General features: G+C 51.2%; 2 protein-coding genes across 3 annotated transcripts in view; one reads left to right on the top strand and one right to left on the bottom strand.

The window, feature by feature from the left end:
- The first annotated feature begins 6,933 nt into the window (after positions 1–6,933).
- The window catches only part of MFSD4A (major facilitator superfamily domain containing 4A), a 36,047-nt gene continuing 25,044 nt past the window's right edge, over positions 6,934–17,936 (top strand). The window contains exons 1-3 of the mRNA XM_007065156.4: positions 6,934–7,535; positions 15,974–16,172; positions 16,337–16,576. Of these exons, the coding sequence (XP_007065218.1) occupies positions 7,306–7,535; positions 15,974–16,172; positions 16,337–16,576 (669 nt within the window). The 5' untranslated portion in view covers positions 6,934–7,305. The remainder of the gene's footprint in view (positions 7,536–15,973; positions 16,173–16,336; positions 16,577–17,936) is intronic.
- The window catches only part of ELK4 (ETS transcription factor ELK4), a 50,429-nt gene continuing 48,582 nt past the window's right edge, over positions 16,090–17,936 (bottom strand). For both annotated transcript variants that reach the window (XR_005223310.2, XR_006286910.1), the window contains exon 8: positions 16,090–17,672. The gene's annotated coding sequence lies outside the window, so the exon portion shown is untranslated. The remainder of the gene's footprint in view (positions 17,673–17,936) is intronic.

The raw sequence follows: 17,936 nt of genomic DNA, 5'->3' as shown, positions 1-17,936 counted from the left end.
CTGGGAGCCCTGACCACTAAACAATGCTTCCTCCTGGCACTCAGAGCTGGGTGAGCCACAGCCGTTTTTAAACACCACTGCTGGCCGGGTTTTGACCCAGGTCCTGGACTAATTTGGGGACTATAATATGCCGCTGAAAAGAAATCCCAGTCCACAGTGCAGTGCTGAGGGATCCCATACTGGAGTCCAGCCAGCTTCACTCATGTTCAAACAAGGCTGCAGCTGACACAGGTGTGACGCATGGTCAGGTGCTGTATGATAATGTTTTGTTTGTCAAACTGGTTCTGTCTTTGTTTCCTAATTGCTCCAGTCACACGGCTGTGGCAGTGGCTGGCAGGGTACTGTTGGAATGTGGTCCTGAATCTGGGTCTTTCCCCTGGGGGACTAATGGGAGTTTGGTGTACGAGTTACCCAAACAACTCTGACTTCTTCTAATGAGCTGAGCCTCATTAGCAGATCTATTTTTGTTTCCTTTTTTGACTGATGGCTCTCCCCTTGGGTACGATCTTCTGCTGTCCATCCCCAGATAACACACCAATAGAGCCCACTGGAATTTTTCTGACAAACTACGGGATTTAGTTTTCAAGGGACAATGTTTAATCTTGACTAAATTTTCTGAGTTGTCACTGGGAAAATTCAAAGTAAAATGTTTAGTCTTGGTTGAAGATGTTGCAATGTTTCACTCTGATGTTTCTGAACTGGAATTTTCCCAAGCTTTTTGGTATTTTGACTTTTGGGGATGAAAACAAACATAGAAACACTGGACTTTCCCATGGGATAGAAATGCCATTTTCTAAACAGCTGTGCCTGCCAGTGATTCTACACAGCATGATCCACCCAGCTTGACCAAGGATCTGTTCATATGGGTTGAGCAAACCGCTTCCCTCTCTGTGTCTCAGTTTATCCATCTGTAAAATGGGGATGATATTTACCATCCTGAATGAGGTATTGAGACTATTTTCCCTTCCCCCCCTCCCCCCCCCATTAAAATGCAGCCACCCCTGGGAAGGAGCGTGGGAGCTCTTTAACAGCACAGAGCAATAATGCAGAACAGTTTCAGGCTGGTAAATGAGGAAGAATTTTTAATGCATCTGAAACTGCAGAGGGAATTTAGATGAGAGGAATTATTCAAATTGGATGGCCAGGAGACAAGAGTCATGGGATCTTTAATGACCAGACCACGATTTTAGTGTTACCTTTAACCAGGAAGGTGTAATCTAGGGCCAGACATCAAAGTACTCAGCACCCACAATTGGACCAGATTTTCAGAGCATCTAGCACCCAATGTGCTGAACTGTTCTGAAAATCTGGCTGATAATTTCTTCAGAATATGAGAGTAACGTGCAGCAATCCTAGCTGCCCATGACCATTCCTTCCCAGAGTACAGGCACTGATACTGAATGTGTGCATTCTGGAGGAATTCGACCCACTGTTTGAGAGTTTCCATTGTATTGTGGGTAAAAGAAACACAAAGTCTTTTCTCATTAAGTTTTGATGACTCTGGCTGGGTGTTTCCATTTCCACACAAATTCACTTAAAGGTTCTTAGGTTGGCCATTGCGGCAGTTGAAAGGCTTTGAAGTTCACACTCAGTGGGCATGGGGGAAGCACACACATCTCTTGTTCTTCCCGTTGTGCCGCTGTATCTGGCTGCAGGCGCAATGCATCAGTGTAGAAGTACTTGCAAGGATATTGGCCCTGACTGGGCCTGGATCTGTGGATCCCTGAAAAGGGTTGAAGGGAAAGGACAAAGGAAGGGCAGCAGAGCTGGGGGAGGGCGTGCTGTACCCCATAGAAGCACAGGCTTTGCAGGCCACATGCTCTTGTGCCTGTGAATTCATAAAGAGGGGTAGGGTTCCTCAGCCAGGACGTCAGACAGGAAGTAGAGTGCCCGGTGAGCACCCTAGTCCTGCTCCTGGGGATGCACTGCCCCAAATCCTGCTCCAAAGCCTTGCAGCCTTCATCCCTAAAGGTATTTAGGCACCTAACTCCCATTGATTTCAATAGGAATTTGGTATTTAAATACCTTTTCTGAGCTGGGCCTCAGCCGAGCCCAAAAGCTAATGGGAACTCCGAGTGAACAAGCACCCCCCCTTGCAGAGGCACCTATCTTGCAGCTGGTCCTCGGGCAGGTGAGGGCTGGGACCTGCTGCCTGGAGTGGCCAGAATGTTCAGGAGTTGCCGGTGATTCTGGGTGGTTCCCAGGCTGAGGTACTGTCCTGGGAACCCACAACTCCAAATGACGTCGATGCTCGCTCAGCAATTCTGAAAAAAAAACAAGTGCCAGGCATCCCGAACCACTGGCCACTTCAGAATGTTTTGGCCAATGTTGGCAGGAGCTTCTCCATTCAGGGTCTCTGTTCCAGTGCTGGGACGCTAGTCAGCTCTGCCAATAGTCCCCATGTCCTGACCTGTGGCATCCCTCCCTACTCCACTGTCTGAAGACAGGCTGTCCTGTCCCGCTGCTGCTGGGTTTGTGAGCAAGAGACCAACCAATCCTGCAACTGGGCCTGGGAGGAGAGTCCAGCCAACGTTGCTGTTTGTTTTCACCGTTTGCCCTGGTGTCTTCCCAAGTGAAAAGCTGAAACATATTGCCCCACAGAGCCCCGCCTTAATCAACCCCTTACGTGAGCAGTGATTTCCCCTCTCCTCCAGAGATTCAGCTGAGGGAAGCAGCACCAGCCCCATAACAATATTAGATTGAATGATGACAGCCAGCTTCCTGCTTGGAGCTATATTAAAATACAGTCATGACAAACCATGGCCCGTCACAGTAAGCCAGCAATCACCCCATCCGCCACAAAGAGGACCACGTCTGGACAGGGGAGGCTGAAACAGGCTTTCATGCCTCATGCTCCCCAAACAAGAGGGGCCGAGGGCAGCAGAAAGTGAAGAGACGATGTTGCTTAAATACTCAGCTCTCTTTGAGCCACGTTAGCAAACATCAGATAATGTTGTTGGCTGTAGGTCTGCTGCTATTAATAATTCATTCTTGGTTTTACCTTGCAGTTCGCAGCAGGCACAGAAACGTGGCTGTTCATTCACTATCCGTACAAAACTGATCCCAGGATTTGAAAATCAGCAAAGGTGTCACTTTGTAAAACTAGTTCTGCTGTTAGATGCAGGCCCTGGGGCTACCATTATATGTACTATGAGTTACTCAGTACAGGGGCTCAGCCCGCTGGGGACACTAGGCGGTTTGTGTGTTCGTATGCAGACAAGCCTTTACAAACATATCTTCTGTCACCTCCCTTATCAGTATTGCTTAAAATGGCCTGACATTCCCAGAAGCAGTGCTGGTATTTCAATCCTTAGTTGCTAAGGCCATGTCAGATGTTGCTGGAATTTGAAATGTGCTAACCTTGACACCGAGCTTAGACGTTGCTTTTCATTTGAAGCGCCAAAGGGTTGTTATCTCCATTTTCCAGCTGGAGAAACTGAGGCACAGCGTTGCTTAAGGTCATGCACTAATTCAAAGCTGGGAAGAGAACACGTGCCCAGTCTATCTCCCCGTCCACTGGTTCAATAAAATTGGATCAAATACAGAACTGATCCTGGCGTAAGATACAGGACAGATATAAAACGAATAGATTTGTTTCCTCATTCACCATCTGGTGTGATTTAAAAGCAAAATAGCTGAAATCCATCGTTGTTCATACCAGTTCAGCGTCCATACAAAAAATGTCTATAGCGCTTTTCTTCTTCCAAGCACTATGTCACTTCAGGTCTCTCAGAAAACAATCTCCAAGCTTTTCCCACGGGGTTTGAGTAGCGTGTGTAAAATGCCTGGCAACTTTGGAAAATATTGCTATAACTTAATACTTGACAAGCAGCCAAAGTGCAGAATCCTGCACTTAGGAAGGAAGAATCCCATGCACCACTACAGGCTGGGGACCGATTGGCTGAGAGGCAGTTCTGCAGAAAGGACCTGGGGCTTACAGTGGATGAGAAGCTAGACATGAGTCAGCAGTGTGCCCTTGTTGCCAAGAAGGCCAACAGCATATTGGGCTGCATTAGTAGGAGCATTGCCAGCAGATCGAGGGAAGTGATTATTCCCCTCTATTCGGCACTGGTGGGGCCACATCTGGAGTATTGCGTCCAGTTTTGGGCCCCCCACTACAGAAGGGATGTGGACAAATTGGAGAGAGTCCAGCGGAGGGCAGTGAAAATGATTAGGGGGCACGTGACTTACGAGGAGAAACTGGGGGAACTGGGGTTATTTAGTCGGCAGAAGAGAAGAGTGAGGGGGGGATTTGATAGCAACCTTCAACTGTCTGAAGGGGGGTTCCAAAGAGGATGGAGCTCGGCTGTTCTCAGTGGTGGCAGATGACAGAACAAGAAGCAATGGTCTCAAGTTGCAGTGGGATAGGTCTAGGTTATATATTAAGAAAAACTATTTCACTAGGAGGGTGGTGAAGCACTGGACTGGGTTACCTAGGGAGGTGGTGGAATCTCCATCCTTAGAGGTTTTTAAGGCCTGGCTTGCCAAAGCCCTGGCTGAGATGATTTAGTTGGGGTTGGTCCTGCTTTGAGCAGGGGATTGGACTAGATGACCTCCTGAAGTCCCTTCCAACCTGAATATTCTATGATTCTAATTCAAACTAGAAAAAACAAACTTTTAACAGAGCGGGTGGTTAACCACTGGAACAGACTACCACGGGAAGTGGTAGATTCTCCATCTCTTGAGGTTTTCAGATCAAGCTGGGATGCCTTTCTGGAAGAGATGCTTTAGCCAAACACAAGTCATGGGGCTGAATACAGGATAACCAGGTGAAATTCAATAGCCTGCATTATACAGGTGGTCAGACTGTTATTTATTGTGCCAGGTGCTGTACAAACACAGAACAAAAAGACCTGCCCCATGGAGCTTACCATCTAACATAAAACAAGAGACAACAGATAGATACAGACCAACAGGAAGTACAAGGAAATGTTGAGATTATATTGGTCAGCATGACAAACAGTGGTCTCAGTTCACCAGCAGCCTAACTGTGGTCAGATTTTTTTATCAGCATTCTTGGGGATCTTAAGGAGGGAGTTGAAGGTGGATAAGGAGGTGGCTGTGTGGCAGTTTACGGGAGCACCTCCCAAGCGGGCGGGACACCATGAGAGAAAGCAAAGCACAAAGGGGCTTGTTTGAAAATGTAACAAATGGATGACAGATGCTCATTGGCCAATAGGAGGCAGGAGTGGACCTTTTGATAGTGGAGGAGAGAAGAGCAGTAGGGTGGAGACAGGCTGTGAAGGGTATGGAGGACAAGGAGCTTATGTTTGATGTGCTAAAGAAGAGGTGACATGGTCAACAAGACAGGCTAAGAAAAGATCTTCACAGCAGTGTTCTGAAGGGATATGAGTGAGGCAAGGCTAGAGAAAAGTAACTGAGACAGCAGACAATGCATGTCTAACAGTCCCTTCTGGCTTTCAAATCTCTCTTCTCAGCCCTTTTACAAACATCCTGACAAACTTCCCTCCATGCTGTCAATAAGAATCATTATCCCCATTTTACAGATGAGGAAACTAAGGTAGAGAGAGGAAGAGTTTTGTCTACAGTGAAAAGTTATGATGTGGCAGAATCAGGACCTGAACCCAGAGCTTCTGACCACCCTTCCTCTGTGACATTGGTAGGTTACCTGACCTGCCTAGTAAAAAAAAAAATGTGGGTGGCAGATAAATCATTAGGGTGCAATTCGATTCTTGGCTCTGCCACTGACTCACTGAGTGACCTTGAGCAAGTAACTTCACCTCTGGGTGCCTCCGTTTTCCCAGCTGTAAAATAGGATAACACTGACCTATCTCACAGGGAAGTTGAGAGGTTTCTTTAATGGTTTCATCTTCCACTCACTTAACAAACAAGAGAGTTCTCACACTAGCCTGTGCCTATTCATTGTTTCCTTTCTTGGGCTGCTTTTGTTTATTAACTCAAAGTCTTTTGGATACAATTTTCTGAGTGAGATGGGAAATGAGGGCCTGATCCTGAACTCCTCAATCAGTCTCAACTCCTATTGGCCTCCTGGGATGTGTGACATGCTAGCAAATGAATGTAACGATGAAGAACCAGGGGTCAGGTGCAGTTTGGATTCCCCACGCTCTAAAATAACAACCTATTGTGCAAACTAGAACCGACAGGCTCTGCAGCAGCATTCCTAAGCCATGCCATAAAGCTCACGCATGCCACGCTGACACATGGGCCAGAACTAACCCATCCAGCCTGGCTGGACTCTGGGACACTGCTTTGCCTGGGAAGAGTGTTCGAACAATCACTGGTCAGGGGCTAAATGGGTGATCAGCTTTACTACTATGGGCATGGGGCTAAAGTTAAGCGGATGCATACATGTTTGCAGGTGCAGGGCCTTAGTGGGTTTTCCCCTTGCTGTAAAGAGCCTTTTAAGCCACACTATGGGAAGAAGAACCCCAGAACAAAAGTGGGTTTGTTTTTTCCCCCCGGGGTTTATTTAAAAGCCTCCAAACAGGCCATGTAAAGGGCGAAGGGCCTGGAAACTAACCCAACATTCAGCTGGGTGGCCTCCCTTCTGAAAGCCTGAGCTCGGGGCCCAGGCTGCTGGAGCCCTCCTGGCTGGCACTTCACTGCAGCCCAGCCCAGGGGTGCAGGGACAATCTGTATCGGGGGGGGGGGGTGCTGAGAGCCACTGAACCAAACTGTAAACCCCACACATGATGGAAACCGCTTCAAGCCAGGGGGTGCAAAGGCAGCGCCCCTAGTTCCAGCACCTGTGGCCTAGGCTCCAGCAGGGCCGGGGCCAGGCTGCTGGGCGCTCACATTTCCCTTTGCTGCAGCCTGACGGAGCCCACGATCCAGCGGGCACAGGGACCTGACCCAGTGCCTGGCCGGGGCGGGGATTTCCCCGCTTTCCTCCTTGCACAGGACCAATAACCCGAATCCCCGGTCTCCGCCCTCCACTCTACAAACTGCTCCAGCCCCGCAGCTCCTTGCCCAGGATCCGACCCGCTGGCCTCTGGGCACCGCGGCGAGCCCCCGTCGCCACCCCCGCCCCGCTGCTGCCCCGGGAGGCGGTGGCCGCTGCCCCCCGGGCCCAGGGGCGGGGCCAGCGCCCGAGTCCAGCAGCGCTGCCTGCCCGCGCCAGGCACATCCCTGCTGCCCGGGGAGCGGAGCGCCGGCTGCAGCGAAAGCGGAGCGACTCCGGATTGCCCGGGGAGCGGGAGAAGGGCTCCCGGGCGCATGAGATCCGGGGCGCTGTCCACCCGCCGGCCCCCGCGCTGAGCCGAGCCCTGCCCGTGGCCGGGAACCCGCTGCGGGCGGCTCTCCTCGCCGGAGCCCGAGCCCAGGATGGTGTGGGATGAGCGGGTGGCTGCCCTGTTCCGGAGGAACCTGCAGCCCACCCTCACCTACTGGAGCGTCTTCTTCAGCTTCGGGCTCTGCATCGCCTTCCTGGGGCCCACCCTGCTGGACCTGCGCTGCCAGACCCAGAGCTCGCTCTCCCAGATCACCTGGGTCTTCTTCTCGCAGCAGTTCTGCCTCCTGCTCGGCAGCTGCCTCGGGGGAGTCTTCAAGAGAACGTAAGGCCCCTGGCGAGCTCAGGGCCCCCCCGATCAGCCTCACGCCCCCGGCCCGGGGGCCATGCCGGCTCTGATCGAGAACCCAGCCTGCCCTGTCCCCCTGCTCACACCACCTTCCCTCTCCGGCCAGCTTCGGGACCCTGAACTTCCCACGTGGCTTGGCTGTAGCCTCCCTCCCGGCGCTGTATGGGGCCTTGTGGGGACGCTCCTTTCTGTGCCCCCCTAGGGCAGCCGGGAGAGCAGGGCCCTAGTTCAGGTTGTACCGTCACTTTTGCTCTAACAGCTCCAATTTTTATTTCATGTTCCTCCAGCAGCTTGCAACTCTCCCCCTTCTGGCTTGAGACGCCCCATGTGCTCCACGTCTCCGGTCCCTATTTCACATCACCTCTGAAAACATGTCTTTTCATTTCTCCTCTTTTCCCTCCCTCTCCACTCCCCCCTGACTTTCTCTTTGCTTTTGTCTATTTCTCTGGTTGCGGTATGGAACTCAAAGCATCTGGGGAGACAAGTTGTGTGAAAGATCCTGCACCAACTACACCCTTTGTAATGGACCCGTAGCCCTCACTCACCTGAGCAGTTCCATTGAAGTCAGTGGAATTGCTCATGAGAGTAAAGGCTGCAGGTTTCATTCTGTAGGAGCCTGATTCTGTACTTGGGTCCATCCAGCTAGTACCTCGCTGCATCCGTGTGGAGTGTCATTGATTTTATTGAGCTCAGTGCAGAGATGGTGCATGCAGGGGGGAAATTGCAAGTCTTACTCCAGGCTTCCCAATGTATTTATTTAACCCAATCGTTTAAAAACATTGTGGAAAGCCTGTTTTAATAACCCCAGTGTCAGCAATCACACTGTTATCTTACGCTCGGGGAGGCTGGCCAAACAAGATTCAACCTCAAACAATAACACTCTAAACATGAAGTTGCTACAGGGTTGAAGAGGGTACAGTCCAATTTCAACTTCACACAAGGCATGTGTGAGGGACAGCAGCATTCTTCACAAATCACTGAGGCTTCCAAGTGCAGCCAGGCAGGGGATCTGTAGCAAATCTTGTGTTAAGATCTCGCTTAAATAGGAAACGTGCAACAGCACTGTGAGAGGTTTCCACACAGACGTGGACACTTGGATGTGAGGACAGCTATTGCATATCAAAATCAGCTGATTGTTTACCGTCTTACTGATCCCTGTAGCTGACTTTTGTAGTCTCTATCTGTATCATTATTTACATGATACTCTTGTGGGTATAAAGTGTTTGTTTTGAAACTGTTCTCTTGACTTATGAAGGAGGCATTCGGTAGATAACTCTAATTAGTACCTGTAAAGAGTCTTGGAATTAGAATAGAGGTGAAATTGCCATCCCAGGCGGCACTCCCGGAGCTGCATTGATGGCATTTTGAGCAGAGGAGCCAAGGGCTGTATGTACTTGGCGATGAAATAGTCCTAGAGGAGATCAGCAGAAGCATCTTGACTAGGAGACCGAACTACTTGCCAAGTCAGGGGTGGTGCGTATTGGAAGGGGACGGTGTGCGGGAAGCTTGCCCAGCCTATGATATGGATAGTGGATTTCAGATTCCCAGGTCAGTACCTTTTGCCAGCACTTAATTTACTGCCTGTGTGTTCAAAGGTGAGATTATGCAAATACAGACCGATGATTGCTCAGTTGGAAATGCCACGTTCATGTTGCTATGCTTCTTCCTGGTGTCCAGTCTGTGCTGCATGGACCTTTTAGGGTTTCCCTAAGAATGGATTTTTGGTGTCTTGGATTTTTAATCCTGTGCGGGGCAAAATGAGCAACCCCCTCCTGCCTTAATAAACCAGGGCCCTGTTTGTGGCTCTTCAGTGCACGGGCAAGATTCTTAAAATGGTTGCTGACATTCTTATTGGGAAGTGGCAGGTATTTTGGGCAGTGGGGGGGTGTTTCCCATGTGTCCGAGGTGCACTGAGCAGCATTACAGAGCTATCTTTAAAATGTGCCATGGCACCCGACTTTACATATATTAGATATTAGCTATTTAAATCCCACAATGCCCTGCTGCAGTTGGTATTATCGCTATTTTACAGATGGGCAAACTGAAGCACAGGGTGGTAAAGTGACTTGCCTGAAGTCACTGCTTGCTAGAATGCTGCATGATTATAAAGGCTAGAACTCAGGAGCTCCTGGCTCCCAGTCCTGTGGTCAGAGCACTAGTCCATGCCTCCTACAGTTCAGAAGGTGATAGCTTCTACTAGAGCTTGCTAAGGCCCCATTGACATAACAGTCACAATCAAGACAGGAGACCTGGCTCTAATTTGTAGTGCAGATGGCATCTAGGCTTTGTTTCTTATATGGGCTAAATCCTAGGACATGGTTCTGGTTCTGTCTGCTCTACAAAATGGAATGTTATAATCAAGTCAGGGGATAACGATGCTGTTAACTGGGCCACTGGTTGTAACTGTAGGGTAGATGGGGCTCAAGATGGCCTTTGGTTCCTCTAACCGGAGAGCTGAATTAACACTGGGCCAAACTCTGAGCTTGTGTAACCCCACTGAAATCTAGGTGTTTGCAGGCATGTAACAGAGCAGAACATGAGCTACTGTGCCTGAGTTGTTCTGAAAATATCAGTCTTGTACACCCCTCTTACTGACGCTGGGAGCTGCCCTTTCGTCTTACTCTTGGCATGTGCTACACTGAAACTGTAGGGCGAGAAATGCCCTGTATAACTGAAAGGAACAGAATTCAGCTAAAAGCGTGAGCCTTATTCATAAGACTGGCATGTTACTGTCTTATGACTCAGTGTGTTTGTAGTTTTTGTATTGCACTGTGGTACAGAGATCAGAAGAATATAGCTTTTAGAAGATGACATGAACAGGGTATTCTCTTGCATGGGTGGTAACAGCTTTTAAGCCTATTGCGCACCCTGGATCACACCCTAGCACTACCTTAGCTTTGTTAGAGAGATGCTAAATTATATGTCAGATCCGTTAGGGTAAAGGAGGTCTATGCGCATCTTCCAGTTGGCTGGTTGGCTTCTTGTAAGCAGCCCCGTAGCTCACTGTGCCTGGAAATGCATTAAAGAATCCCATTTTATTGTGTTCTCTGGACCGGATTATCAGATGAGCTGAGCACAGTGGGTACCCGCTGAGAGCTGAGCGCTTGCAAAAATCTGGCCATAAGTGTCACACGGGGAGCTGGTCCGGGTGGAGCCTTTCTGCAAATCTGGCCCTGATTTAGGTGCTTGAATAGGAGCTGATCTCTTTGGAAAATCCAGCTCTGACTGTGGGTGCTGAATGCTAGGAAACCTGGCCCTGCGCTCTTTTGAGAAGCTCTTGTCTCACTCTCTGCTTACCCCCACCTTCCTCTGTTCCTCTGACTTCTCCTGATGGTTGATTTGAATACTGGGTCCTGCCATTATTAATACTAATATCTTATTTCCCCCGTCCACCTTGCACTCCTCTGTGCTGCCCTTCCATTGCCATCCAGTCTCTGCTCTCCTGCCGCTCCCATTGCAGTGGTATTTGGGCGCCTGTGCCCTTGTTTGCCTTTTCAGCGGCTGCGTCTGTGCTGAGAGTTGGCAGCGTTTCTCCCGCTGTTGGCACAGCACCCAGCTAGCCCCACTGGCGCTAGCCAAGCTGGGGGTATGAATGTGGATCGGGCACAGGCATGTTTGGCCCTGTGTGGTGTAACCCTGCTCAGGCTTCCTCCAAAGGTGTGTTCCCCTAGGTGGTCCTGTGAGGGCAGATGAGACGAGATTCTTCAACTTTCCGTAATCCTAAACTCTCTCCCCTCTTGGGGCCTGATCCTGCCCCACTGAAGCCAAGGCCTGTGTCTGTCACTAGGGAAGGCAGCAGTGGGAAACACCAGGACTGGTCCTACAACCACTTCCTCCTCCACCCTTCCCATCTTTCTAAGGTTTTTGTTTCAGCGTCTCCTTCATTTGGCACCGTGTGCAGCTCCAGTATTGGGAGGGACTGAGGGTGGCACATTTATATAGTGTCTTTCATTCCTAAGCACCCTGGGAAAGCTCTCTGAGCATTGGGCCTGACTTTGCAGGGAAACTGAACATCTGCGGCTCATAGGAATTGCCAGACGGACTTAGACCCCTGGTCCATCCAGCCCAGTATCCCGTCTCTGACAGTGGCCAGCACCAGCTACTTCAAAGACAGTGCGAGAAACCCTGCAGTTGACAGATGGAGGATAGTCTGTCTCCCTGTGAAGGTCTCATCGTACCCCATCGTTATGAGACTGGCTGTAACCCTGAAGCATGAGGTTCCATATCCCTTCCCCTAGCTCCCCTTGGCTTCAACAAAACGTGGACACTTCTGAAAATCAGATTCTCTGTTTGTACAGGAATCCCTTCCCCCCAGTGCAATGCAGCCTCGGGGGGCGGGGGGAGAGGTAGCAGATGTTTATGCAAGGCAACGCTCCACAACCAGTTAGCACAGGTTACCACTGTATCCCACTGCAGCCAGATGTAGGGGAGACAAAGTGTTAACTGTCTGATGAGGTGTGCAGTGATTTTTCATGTTCAAGACCTGGGTTTATGTCATGCCTGTTACAAAGATACAGGGAAAGAGCTGAGATTTTCAAAGGAACCTAACAGGTTAGACACCCAACTCACACTGCCTTTCAGTGGGAGTCCAAATCCCACCTTTGGTGTTGAGCAGTCCACTCTTCAAACTTAACCTGAAAGCAAATGACTTCATTTTGGATTCAGTGGCTGGAAGAGAGCAAATACTTCATACTCACTAATGCCAGAGTTGGGGATGTGGAGGTCGATGGGGCGCAATGCAAAGTGGGTTCTCTTGGTGCTTGCTCCGGGGGCTGTATAAAGAAGCGATGGGATCATTAGTGGTACGTTGCTGGAGGCACACATTTTTGCTATTTAAAAAAAAAATCTTTTTAGTGCTTTTTAAGGACATGAAATAATTAGCGATTAATGTTTAACTCCGGTAATGAATGCACTCTCTAACCAAGCCGAGGCAGCTCTGCAGTTGTTTTGCTAACACTGCAGAACATAAAAGGCACTTCTGGGATCTCTTGGTGCACGTTTCTACCATCTCATATTCACTGGCTGCTAATCCCTACAAGTTCTCTTCCCCAGTGGGCTCTTGCCATACCCCACAGGTGCTGCCTTATACCTCTGTGGCTCCTTTCTCTTATTTGCCTGTTGTTTTATTCCATGGCCTTATGTCTTTGGGGTTTGTTTTTAATTTGTCTTGTGAATTTGCTCATGGGGATCAGGGTTTTAAAAAGGGCTAAACTGCATGAGAGGCTGGGTTAGTGCCCAGCAGAATGTTGGACCCTCAAAAACAATTACATTAGTTTTTTAATTTGAATACATGGAGCTGGGCTCCAAGATAAAATGTGTCTGTGAGTCCAGAATACCAAGTTTATGCCATCCAGCAGAGTAGGAAAGTAAATTTGCACTTAGGTCTGTTTTGCCCGAGGATGTCAAAGTGTCTTATAAACTATTCAGCCTCATGCACTCTGTAAGGCAGGAATTACCCTCATTTTGCAGATGGGGGAACGGAAGTGCAGAGAGGAGAAGGGGTCTGTCCAAGGCCAGCCCGCCAGCAAATAGCAGTCAGGACTACATAGCAGATGTCCTGGCTCATGGCCGGCTGCTCTAGGCAACCTGCTTTGGAGAATGGATTTTGGTTTCCACAGCCCTTTTCATCCTCTTATCTTAAAGCCCTTGGCAAGGCAGGGAGATAGCTACAGACTCAGCATTCAAATGAGCTTGGCGATCAGCTACTGCCCAGCCAGGGCTCTTGCCTGTTGAGTGACAGGGGGCAGCACGTTGGCTAGGACACACAAGTTATTCCCCTATGACCCAAAACACTCGCCTCAGCGACCCCCAGAAACGGGCCCAGGGTCCCCCTGATCCGAGTCTCCTCTCTGCAGCTGCGGCGTCGCGAATGGCCCAGGCGTCCCTCTGTGCTGCGTGGCAGTGTCAGCTCGGGGTGGGGGTGGGGGGAAGCTGTGACTTGTGACCAGAGATGCTGTCCCCAAGCCAAGCTGCTCCCCAAGGAGATGTGGCTGTGGATTTCCTCTGTGCTGCGAGTTGCTTGGGAGCGAGGGGAATGGATTGTGCATGCAGACGGTATGGTTTGCATGCCTGTGCGAGGGGGGGCTTGGCTATTATTGCTGATCCCGCTCTCTGTCTCCAGCCAGAAGTGGAGTGGCTTGCATCTCCCAGCAACGCCCCCCTCTGGTCGGTTAAGGAGTGATGCTTTCATGTGCCAAAGGGACCAGCCCTGCTCCATCAGAAAGCTGTGGGTGCCTAAAGGTGGGGAGAGGTGCTAATTGGGATGCGATCTCTCCAGGGGGACCTGTCTGTGCTAGCTGTTCTCTGCTGAGGTTTTACAGTCTCACATTTTGCTACTCTTGGTCTTTTCAGTGCTTTGCTGTCTGGTCTCTGTTTCCTTCCTTCCTTCCTGCCTTCAGACTTGGCAGCTTTGCAGCGGTGCAATGCCAGCCTGGGCTCGGTTCTCTAACTCAGCGAGCTGGCCGGCTCTGAGCTGACAGTGAGAGCAGCCTTGCTCCCTGCTTAGCTCATAGCAGTCCGGACAGAAGGCAGGGAGTGGGCTTATTACCCGCAGGATCTGTGACGTGATGCACTTGCCCGCCTTATGCTAAGGTCCTTTAAGCGTTTCCAGACCACTCGCCTGTGGGAGTGCCTAGGGAAGTAGGAGCTCAGGACCCTTTCAGTTGGTTACAGGGGAAAGACTGAACAGGTCCTGCTGTTGTGATGTAGAGGTGATCCTCACTGGGGATGTAACCAGACTGTGAACGGAGGAAGGGATCCACTGGGGAAGATGGAACTTCTGGCACCTGGGTGGGTTATAGCTGGGGCTTTGGGGAAGGTATTGTAGGAATAACAAATATTTGTTATGGTAGAACCCACTGTGCTAGGGGCTATACAAGCACAGAAAAGAGACAGTTCAGCCTCTTACAGTCTAAGCAGTGGTTAGGTCAGATATATTATGATGTTAAAATGTTCAGTAATGGAAACAGTTGATACTGAACCTGGTGTCAGTAGGTTTCAGAATTAACACTCATTGAGAGGAGCACAGCAGGTCACGACTCCTGGAGCTCTCGTTTCAGGCTGTCTGCAGACTCAGGCTGGCACTGCTGCACCATTTACACTCAGGTCACGGTTGGAAGGCTCTCTTCACACCCGTCCGGTCTAGAAACTTTTAATTTCAAAAGAAACTTGAGAGTCTGCAGCAAATAATGGACCTGCAGCGTGTCAGATACACACGAGGCTGGGTACAGTCTGACTCCATCTCACGGTCACAGTGTGCAATATAACGCTTGTGGTGTAGAGGGGCCCTAGCACACCATTCAGCAGAGCAAAACCCTCCTGAACGGAGGGCACGTCCCACTGGCTTGCAGCCTGTCCTCTAGCTATCCTACAACCATTAGGTACCTGGGTAAATTCCACCTGATTAAAGAGGTTATCACCTCCCCTCCATGCAAACATTGGGTGAGATCATGGGATGTGGGCACGAGGACCTTTAACGTGGTGCCTGGGGCTTGGTGTGCAGGGCAAAGCTTGGAAGAAAGCCTCAGACGGGCGTCCTGCTTGCTCTGTGGTGGTGCAGCCAGGAAAGGAAGGAGGAAGGGTTGAACTCCCAGAAGGCAGGTTCTTGCGGAGATCCAAAGTTAGGGCAGGAGACAAGCCAAATGGGAAGACGACTAAAGCAATAAATGAGCTGTTGAAATCAGACATTATGGTGCCCAGGACCCTAGCTGGGTTATGTGTGGCCTACAGGCAGCAGCAAATAGAGCACCACGTCATGGTTTAAATAAAAACGGAATGGATGTAGCTTTTCCTAATGTGACATCAGTGCGATTGGTGGCCCTGGGGGCTGGAGAGTACCCACAGCGCAGGTGCAGCATGGTCAGCACCATGGTCTCCCTGCCAATATGCCCCCTTTGGGCCTCTACAGGGGAGCAAGGAGTTAAGTGTCCATGATGCATTCAGTCCACAGTGCCTCTGAGACTAGCAAGAGATGGGGGTGGCTGGAGGGGTAGGGTAGTGATGGGACATATTTCTGTGGCCTGTGTTGGACAGGAGGTCAGACTAGGTGATTGTAATGGTCCCGTCTGGGCTTAACATGTGTGGAAAGCATGCTAAGGGCCACATCCTGCCTCCCTGCAGCGTAGCTGGATCCTACGTCCATTGTCTGATCAAGGAATATCCCTCGTAATCCTTTCCCCACCATGTGCTGAATGGTAATGTAGCCAGCGTAGTGAATGGTACGTGCACCATGGGCTGATGTGCCATGCTCAAGTGACTCCGAGTGCATGGGGGACGGGACAGGCCTGTTAATAGACTAAGAATGCTACTGCCAGGGGTAGCTATGGGTGTGTCCCTAGTGAGCAGGTTGATGTCATTGCTGGACAGGGCTCTCCCCAAGGTAACTCTGTCCCTTTGTTTCCTCTCTCCCTGCTCAGGTTGTCTCAGTCCCTGGTCGCCCTCTTTGCGTCGTCCCTCGCCATCTCTGTGGTCTTTGCCATCATCCCTCTCTGCCACAATGTGGTGGTGCTGGCTGTGGTCATGGCCGTGGCGGGACTGGCTATGGGATGCATCGACACCATCTCCAACATGCAGCTGGTGAAGATCTACCAGAAGGACTCGGCCATCTTCCTGCAGGTGAGGCAGATGCGTTGGCTTCCCCTTGGGGCAGTTCTGTCGGGACGCGGCAGCTCTTGCTGTATTTCTGTCGTCGGGTCTCGTTCTTTCAGGAGGAGGCTTCAGCAGCTTCCCTGCAGGGGAGAGCAGAAAATTAACCTCTTGGCATTTGTCCTTTCTTCCAGGCCCTTCACTTCTTTGTGGGGTTCGGGGCCCTGCTGAGCCCACTGATAGCTGACCCTTTCCTCTCGGACACCAACTGCATCCTGTCTAACTCCACGCTCAACGCCACCAGCAACCTCCCTCACATCCGCAAGTCGTTGGTCCCCCACCACCCCGGCAACCTGTCGCAGTACGAGCTGCCAATGAAAGGGATGGTGGTGACGCGCGTGTCCTATGCTTTCTGGATCATGGCCCTGATCAACGTGAGTATCGCGGCGTGGTGGACCAACGGGAGTCCTCTGTGTCCCGTGCCTTAGCTCTTCCTCTTGTTGTTCCCGCTCCCCTCCAGGCACCGCGGTTTGCCTGCCTCCAAGCAGCAGCGGGAAGCACCAGGGCCATAGAGTCCCTCCAGCAGCCAGGCTGGAGTCGAGGCTGTGGATTAGCTCCGTGGCCTGGGAATAAGTAGGCAGGAGAAGGATTCACCCCCTCTTTTCTCATAGGGAGCTCCCCAGGGCCTAGCTGAGTTACTGAGGCCCAAGACTGGGCCATAGGGATTCTGTTCCTTTGTGATTTTACCGTACAATTGAGGGCCAGCACTAAACTGTGAGGGTTAATGCTTTGTGGGATGGTGACTTTAAGGCCCTGTCCCCGTCCCATTGCGTCCTGACCTGGAATCTAACAGGCAGTGAGATGCGGGGAGCCCCTCCATGCCCCCGCCAGGAACTGGATCCCCTGAGTGGTCATTGCCCCAGCACTGGAGTCCAGCCCAGTTCCCAGCTCTCCCCTCTCATCCCGCAGCCATACAGGGCCCCCAGATTGGGGGTGGAGATCGCTGCAAAGGTCGTGCTGGCAGCTCAGCCATCCGGCACGGGTGACTGCGGTTGGTGAATGTTCAGACAGGGAAGTAGGATTCCTGCCAGCAGCCCCCTCGGAGCTTTCCAATTTGCGCCGGACATTGGAACCTCTGTGTGAGGGCCCCTCCACTACCCCCCTGTCCCTGCTCACCCCATGCAGGGCAAAGTTTTAATAGGGTTGCTGTGGTGTTTCCCAGCAGCTATCTGGGAAACCTGGATGGCTTGGGATCCTGGGCCCTTCCATGCCCTCAAGGCTCTTCTGGTGTAAACCTCCCACATGCCCAGCCTGGGCCTTTTCCCCGGGAGATGGGCAGCAAGGAATCCGCTGTCAGCCCAGCCCAGCTCCTCTCGCTCGCTCAGCCGTCTGGTCCTCGTGTGCCAGGCTCTCCCCTGCGGCACGTTCCTGGGGCGGCCTGGACCACCTGTTGATCATCAGCCTGTGGTGCAGCCAGACTTCCCGCTTGTCACTGATGTGCGGCCCTGAGGGGGGAGCTGCGCGTTCGCCCTGAAGGGGAGTGTGATGCAGAATGTGAAACAATAAATCCTGTTCTTCCCACCTGATGCCGAGACCCAGAGTTCAGCAGGGCCAGGGCAGGACAGTGCTTGAATGGGAGACCTGGAAGGAGCAGGGAGGGTGCAGTGGGAAGCTGTGTTAATGGTTCAATAGGTGGCATTTTTCTATCTCGCACTGTTTGCAAGAGTAGAGGTGTTAACCCCAGTGTCCTGGCCAGCGACCAACCTAGGGACCTGCCTCCTGCCACCCCCACTC

The sequence above is a fragment of the Chelonia mydas genome, chromosome 21, assembly GCF_015237465.2.
Source record: "Chelonia mydas isolate rCheMyd1 chromosome 21, rCheMyd1.pri.v2, whole genome shotgun sequence".
Classification (NCBI taxonomy): domain Eukaryota; kingdom Metazoa; phylum Chordata; order Testudines; family Cheloniidae; genus Chelonia; species Chelonia mydas.
This window is presented reverse-complemented; position numbering and strand designations above follow the sequence as displayed.